The 8,239-nt window shown below is 43.5% G+C and overlaps 1 protein-coding gene across 1 annotated transcript; it reads right to left on the reverse strand.

Annotated features, from left to right (window-relative positions):
- Positions 1–882: 882 nt before the first annotated feature.
- On the reverse strand, positions 883–7,574 carry LOC308366085 (general transcription factor II-I repeat domain-containing protein 2A-like; the record flags this gene model as incomplete). Its single annotated transcript, XM_080839721.1, has 4 exons — positions 883–1,039; positions 5,169–5,248; positions 6,166–6,687; positions 6,786–7,574. The coding sequence occupies 4 exons, from the start codon at positions 7,572–7,574 to the stop codon at positions 883–885; spliced, it is 1,548 nt and encodes a 515-aa protein (XP_080695847.1).
- Positions 7,575–8,239: the final 665 nt, after the last annotated feature.

The raw sequence follows: 8,239 nt of genomic DNA on the forward strand, positions 1-8,239 counted from the left end.
TATCACACCACAGTAAATATGGCAGTCAATTTGTGGCAGAAGTGGCAAAATATGCTCTGTGCTCCTTCATAAAATAGGACAAAGGGACAATGAAAGGGCACGGTGCACTTATGATGGATTTATGAAACAACAAGGTTGACATCTTAGTTGGTTTCCCTGAGACTTAAACGATCCATTTCTTATCACAGTATCTTAAAGGTTAACTTGGGCTGTGATAGAAAAGGAATAATATTGCTGAAAAGCTTCCCTAGGTTTTATTGTCATTGATATTTGTTCCACAGATAACTTCAAAATCTAATATTACATTTTTTTAATTCATCAAATTAACAAAATAACCTTTTACGACGTGCTGTAGTAAACAAATACGTGTTTCATATTATTTAGAGTCCCTGAAAAATTTGTGTAAAAATGAATAAATACTAAATAAAAGATGAGTCAGTAATCAATGGTGGATACGTTTCAGTAGCCAAAAGGCTGGGCTCATTATGAGAATGTGATAAACAATGCTGATTCATACAGAATAATCAGTGACTCAGATGGTTCTAGAATTCTTTAATATGGATTAACTTGATTAATGTTCAATAGACTGTAAAAGTGTGTGTGTGTGTCTGTGAGGGACTCTTTCTCTGGAGGGTTGCCACTTTGTGGTGGTTTGGAAACTTGTGTGTATCAAAGATTTCAAGAGCGATGCTGTCTGCAGTTTATTCCTGGTAGGGTTACCCTTGGCGGTAAGGTTGAGAGCGAGGTACCCGCGAAACAGGGCCAGACAACAGGTGGATGGCTACAACGGATGTGAAGGTGGAGTCAATGCCGTTGGTTCCAGGTCCATCTTCTCTGTTTGTGGTGGCTGTTGGTGCACCAGTCTCTCCATGTTAAAATAATTCACACGCAGGCATCCACCTGTAGCAAATAATCCACACTACACACCCCGATCTCGCCCAAATCAGCAAATGACAACAGGAGGAGGAGTCCCTGATTGAGGCAGGAGAATTCTTCAGCACCTTCACCCATGACTGGGCAGCTCTTTTCAGGGTCCACACTGCACACCCCAGTAGGGGAGAGGGCTAGAAGAGGGGCCCTAAAATGTGTTTGCCTCGCCAACCTCTTGGCTGGATTACCGCATCCAGTGGAATCTCCTCCATGTGGTCAGAATCATAGTACAATGAATTATGAAGCATTAAATGGGCGGGCTCTTCTGGACATGGAGTTGTATTCACCATCAGACACAACCTGGCCCGCCAGCTTACTTAATTGCCCCAGGGCAAACGGCTCATGACAGTTCAACTAAAGCTGGACAGCAACCAGATGGCCATTGTTGTGAGTGCATATGCTCCCACTCTTGACTCACAAGAGGATGTCAAGGAAGCTTTCTGCGCCAGTCTAGACAACATCCTGTCAGGCATCCCAAAACAAAACAAAACAAAATCATCCTTCTGGGGAACTTCAATGTCAGAGCTGGTCAGGATTACAGAACATGGAACGGCACTATTGGGAAAGAGGTTGCTCCTCCTGACCAAGTGTGCAGAACACCATCTTATTATCTCCAACACCCTCTGCAAATAGAAAAATGAACTCAAAACATCCTGGACGCATCCTTGCTTCAACTAAATTGGATTGATAACGTCATTGTCCGAGCTAGAGACAGGCTTGATGTACATCTAACGAGGACAATGGCGAGTACAGATGGATGATGGACCATCGTGTCATCCACTCAACAATGACCATCAGATTAATTCCCTAAAGGAAAGGGAAGAAAAAGCAGTGGGCCTAATTCTCGAACGCAGTTGAGAAGAATTAGGAAGGAATTTCTTCTGAACTCCACTTCCGGTGGATTTATTAACAAATTTGGCATTCATGAAAGTTTTCTCATCTGGGATTTGTTCTGAACTTCAGAAGACTTTCAGAACGCAAAATAGCAGTCTTTCTCATATTCTCAAATGCGATTCCTCCAAAAAACACAAGATGCCCTACTGGGCCGCTCCGTGTTAGAAGTGTTAAGGGCTGAATTTGTGAGAAAACGCTGGTGATTGCGTTCACATCAACTCTACAGACATCCTCGGATTTAAATAATTATAATCATAATAAATATGAGAATATTTGTATCATTAACAATTCTGTTTCACATTTATAGTCATGATTCTACAAGGCATCGTGATGTTCTACAATAAATAAAAGGACTACACAAACACTGCAAATGTAAATGAATAAATAAATAAGCACTAAACTCAATCTCGTTGATATAGCCATTGTGGAATAGAATGGACACATCTACATCCTGCAACAGTACCTCCACCTCTGCACCGGTGAAGTTAGATCTGCGTTTACTCGACTGCGCTCGCTATCCGCTTTGACATGTATCGCTTTCGAGTTCCATTTGTGTGGATTCGGTCGATTCCGACTGCACACGTCACTACGGTTGCGTGCCATTATAAGGAGCTGGCGGGGCGTGTATGTATGCAATTCAGGTGCACAAGAATGCGCTTTCAATTTAAGAAACCTCTTCCGGGGGAGCACAGTTCAGAACACTTCTGCTGCCTAAGAACACATTTTCAGGCGTTCATGAATCTGGCAGAGATATTTTTCTTAGGTTGGTTTTCCGCAGTCCGTAAGAAACATTTCAGAAGAAACTTCAGAAAATGTTCGAGAATGAGGCCCATTGTTGCCTCTGCCTAAACATCAGGATCCTGGAAATGCCTAATACACAGAAGCTCCTCCCAGAGTACCCTGATGATGTCAAGGAACACTAGAGTTCACAAAAGACCATCGTCCTTAACACTGGTTGAGAAGTGTTTAAACACAAAGAGAAACCAGGACTGGTTTGATGACAAAATTTGAACATCTTAATACCAAAAAGGACTCTCCATGCCAAGGGGGAAGCTCCCAGAGCTAATCCAGAGCGAAGGGCGTTGTCCATCGTTGGGTGAAGGAGCTTAAAAACAAACGGTGGACAGAGAAAGCCTATGAAATTCAAGATCTTGCAGAAGCAGGTGTAACAAAAGGGTTTCTGTAATGCGACTAAAGCCAGCCACCACTGATCCAACCCCCTCTGGTCTAAGGACAGACAAAAGTAATTCTGAAAATGGATGATGAGATCATGGCCTGCTGGAACGAACATTTTGAACAACTGTTAAATCAGAGAAAAATGGGGGGCACTGTAGCTCACACAGTAGCCTCGACCACATTCCGGCTTGAAGCTCAAGGAGGTCACGGGTTCGAATCCGGCCCAATGCCATTTCTCCTGTCCACTCCCCACCTCTTTTCCCTCTCATTTCCTGTCCAACTCTGCACCAATCTATCCATTAAAGGCATAAAAGGCCAAAAGCAAATCTTTAAAAAAAAAAGAATCAGAGAAAAATGGTTGATGAGGAGGTCCTTGACAGAATTACACAGTGTCCAATGAAGGAAGGTATTGGTGAACCGTTGGAGGTTTGTAATGCCATCTCAAGGATGTGGATAACAATGCTGTCGGCCCTGAAATACTGAAGGCTGGAGAGGCTAACCTCCTTCCAGTGGCGGCTGGTGAAATTTTTTTGAGGGGGGGCGCAGTTGGGCGTTGCGGTTTAAATAGCTCTCCACAATGAGAAGAAAACAGACTTTGTCTAGAATATTTGCAGTGATGGGCAAGCTTCTTGATATTTGTAGTGAGCTAAGCTATCAGCTACTCTACAATACATTCAGCTTCACTACACAGAAGCTACCATACATAAAGAAGTAGCAAGCTAAGTTACAAAAACCTGTCAAAAGTAGTTTGATACATTAGTAGCTACTTTCGGTTAAACAAACTGCATGCCAAGTCAATGCAATTTTAGTGATCAACACAACTGTCAGTCAGATAAAAACGCTAAATGAAATTCAATAACCTGAACGTGTGTTCGTATGTAGGCTATGTGTTGGATGTCATTAAGTTGACAGGAACTTTTTGTTCGGATTATAAAGGCTTTTGAAAACAAATTTAGTTTCACTCGTCTCGTCTAAAGTGACGTTCTTTTGAAGGTATGGCAGTGGAGTCAGGTCCTCAAACGCAGATGAAAACGAATTAATGCAGAAGACCTCCGCCTCCCTTCATCTTTCATCTATTTCGTGCATTTGTACTTTATTTTTTATTTTATTTTAACTTTCATCATCTCAAGCTGTATCTGAATATCCACAGCATTCTAGTTATCCGGTTGTCTAGAATATGCATGCAAACTACCCATTTAAAATGAATTAATTCTAAATGTATGAGCAGCGTCTGTTGTACTGAAATTACGATACCTAGCTTTTCACTTCGACTAAAGTGACGTACTGCTTAATTTGTCTGTTTGATGGATACAGGGAATGTATGAACATTAGAAAGGTCCAGGATACATTAGCTTTCGAGGACACTACTGAGCTACTTGATCAATAAAAGAGCTTAGCTACTGAAAAGTTACTTGGTTTTGTAAATAGCAACGTTACTGCCAAGCTACTGTCAAATGTAGTTAAGCTAGTAGCGTCGTTGCTACAAGCATTACTCACTGAACAGCCCGCTAACCAGCTCCGGTCGAGGTACGTCCTCCCGCGGTCAGTGCTTAAATCCATACATTCTGGTCCCATGTCTTTTAGTCTCTTCTTATCGACATCTGACCGTCGATTAAAAAGCGTTCCGCGAATAGATACTATGGAGTTTTCAGTCGCTATACTCTCAGATTCAAATCCTCTGCTAGCTATGGTGCTCCGGTAGATATGTGATATTTAAATGAGATGTGAGGGAATAACAAAAGGTCTTTGATTTGACAAAGTCCAGTCACGATCATATAAGAAACCCTGTCATTGGCTGGGGGCGCAAGTGAAGTGCGCCCATGGCTCGAACTGTCACCCGCCAATGAGAAGCTGTCCTTGCTCAAATGTTCCTGCCCCTTTTTTTGGCTTCCATAGACTTCCACTTGGCCGGCGCCCACAGGGAGGAGTGGCTTCTCTCTCATTGATAATGAATGGCAATATATTATATGTGGTCACATTTAAGTGGTTTTTGACAGGGGCTTACGGTCTCCGGCACACATTTAACGCTTTAAAACAGTACATTTCTTATTAAATTATTTGATATAATGTTTTTTGACATGTCATTTTTTTTTTTTCTTCTCAAAATTGTAGGGTGGGCGGCGCCCCAGCGCCCTGTATTGACGCACCGCCACTGCCTCCTTCAGCACCTCCATGGCTTCATCATGAAGATCTGGAAACACGGTGAGCCCTCAGAGATGAAAGTGTCATCCTTTTTTGAAAAGGGACACTGTGTGGAAGACAGAGTGTGGAAACATTACATTACATTACATTACTTACATTATTTACTGCATTCTCTTCAAAAGACTCCTCCCACTCTCTGAACAACAACAAAAAAATTATCCTAACAGCCAGACAGTTACAAATAAATTCAAGGCACAAAAACAAACTTCATCGACCTTACCAAAGCATTTGTTTCCATGAACCATCAGGCCCTCTGGAGAATCCTGTCGGTGTGGATGTCTGGAAAAGTACATTAGGAGGCTCCTTCACAACGACATGCCAGCGACAATCTTCTGTGATGGCAGTAAGACCGAACCTTTCAAGGTAGAAACTGTTGTAAAACAAGGAGGCATCATTGCCCTATTCACAGTCTTCATTCCAGCCATTCTCTACCTAATCGGTCACAGTTTACCCCCCAGTGTCTAGATCAGGGGTGGCCAACCAGTTGGAGACCAAGAGCCACATATCTGACCATGTTACAGCAAAGAGCCACATCGGTACACGGGCACATGAACACGTAGGCACACAAACATTACCCATTCTTCTGACACACACACACACACACCTCTGCTCAGTCAGATTTGTCACACACCAACATGACGACGGAAATGTACTCCTACAATACCAAGACACAGGCCAGCAACATAATACACATCTGCACAAATGAGCATCACCCATCCCTTCCTCTCTCTCTCTCTCACACACACACACACACACACACACACACACCTCTGCCAGACAGATGAATTGTAATGTAATTGCATGTAAATGCCACACCAACATGATAACAGAAATGTACCCCAGTAAGATCACAGGCCAGCAACATCATACATGGGTACACATCCCCAATAGTCTCTTCCTGACACACACACACACACACACACACACACACACTTTTCAAACATCAATATAGTGTGCACTTACTATGCATGTTGCTTCGTGAGACTTCTGGCATTCCTTCCCTTGAACAATCCTCCTCAAATCTGGCTCGTACTCCGTTGTTGCCACTCGAAGCAGTTCTTTCAGATGGGTGTCATTCAGAACAGAGCGGTGTTTTGATTTCACGAATTTCAAGGTAGAAAAAACGGACTCGCAGACGTACGTTGAGCCAAACATTGACAGTATTTTCAGTGCAGCCCTTTTGACAGTGGGGTATTTGTCCATTGATACACGTTTCCAGAACTCGATGGTCCCTTCCATTAAAGCAGGTTTCAGTTGGTCCTCCTCAGCGAGATCAATCATCTCCAACTCAGCGGCTGCCTCATCAGCAACCAGCGGGGCTTTCAAACAGTCCGTATCCGCATTGAATGGGTCGACGAGGAAGGTGATTTGTGGCCTTTTCAGTTGTAGGTCACGGAAGCGGATCACAAAAGTGTCGTGCAGGTTTTCAACCAGAGTTGCATATCTGTCGCGTGCTTCTTCAGGGTGGCACTGGTGACTTGCCCGCTAACTTTTAGCAGATTGGGGAAATGCGTTAAATCTCCCTTCTGAACGTGCGCCTTGAACAGCTTCAGTTTGTTGACAAACGCAAAAACACTCTGCACCAAATCAGGCAGCACTTTCATTTTACCCTGCAGGGTAAGGTTCAGTCTGTCCAAGTGGCTCAAAATGTCAACCAAAAAGGCCAAATCCATGATCCATTTGGGGTCCGAGAGCTGTGGATAGTCCTTGTTCTTCTCTTCCATGAAGAGTTTCACGGCATCCAAAAGTTCGAAGAAGCGAGAGAGCACCTTTCCCCTTGACAGCCACCTTACGGTGCAGTGCAGAGGCAGGTCACCTGGAAGCTCCTCGTCCAGCTCTGCGATGAAATTCTTGAACTGCCGGTGGTTAAGAGCGTGTGTGCGGATGTAGTTGACTATTTCCATCACAGGTTTCATGACGTTGTCTAAATTCAATGATTTAGACACCAGTTGCTCCCTGTGGATAATGCAGTGGAAATTCCAAAAGTCGGGAAATGTTTCGACGGCTTTGCACAACCCCACGAGCCCTTTCACGGATCCAATCATCGACGATGCGCCATCCGTGGCTATGGCTGTGAGCTTATGTAGTGGCAGGTTTGCTTTCTCAAATGCACTGATCATGGTTTCTTTAACATCTACCCCTCGTGTTCTCTCTTTTAATGGCATAATGTCAAAGAGTTCCTCTTTGATTACGCACTCAATTGACACAGAGCGAGCAAATATCGCCAACTGAGGCTTGTCTTGTATGTCACAACTCTCATCCAATGCAACACTGAAATATTCGCATGCTTGAAGGTCAGAGTGAAGCTGTGATTCAATAGCCGTGTTAATTTCAGATATTCTGCGTTCTACGGTGTGGGGGTCTGACGCCATGCGTTGTAGTTTGTTACTTTCAGGAGACAAGATTTCAACAGCGTCAGTTATGCATTTTTTTATGAACTCCCCTTCGTTGTATGGCTTTTTAGCCCGTGCGATGTTCCAAGCCAGTTTATATGATGCAAGCGTTACCGTCTCTGACTGATTCGTACATTTTTTGAAAATTTGTACCTGCTTTTCTGCCTGACTTTTCAAAGCATTTAACTTGTGCTTTCGTAGCTCACTCCCTTTTGGGAAATCCTGGTCGAAGTTAGCGTGGAGGGAATTGAAGTGGCGGTGAAGATTGGAAGCCTTGTAATGCGCCAGTGACGACTGGCATATAAGGCAGAATGGCTTGCCATTGCGTTCGATGAAAAAATATAAAGTCTCCCACTCAGTTAGAAAAGTTCTGTTTTCCTCTTCGTATTTTCTTTTAGCAGTGCACTTTTTTCCTGCCATTTTAAAGTGAAGATCGTAGAGCGCATTTACCATGATCTCAAAATACCGTAATGAACGCAAGCGACGCACACTAACAAAATCACCGTATGACACGTAAGGAAAGCGAACACGCACATAAACACACACGCAAACACAAACTTGGACATGGACATGAACATGAACGTAAGAGCCGCAGAACTCCAGGCAAAGAGCCACGGGTTGGCCACCCCTGGTCTAGATCATCT

Source organism: Sprattus sprattus (genome assembly GCF_963457725.1).
Source record: "Sprattus sprattus genome assembly, chromosome: 5".
In the NCBI taxonomy this organism is placed as follows: Eukaryota; Metazoa; Chordata; class Actinopteri; order Clupeiformes; family Clupeidae; genus Sprattus; species Sprattus sprattus.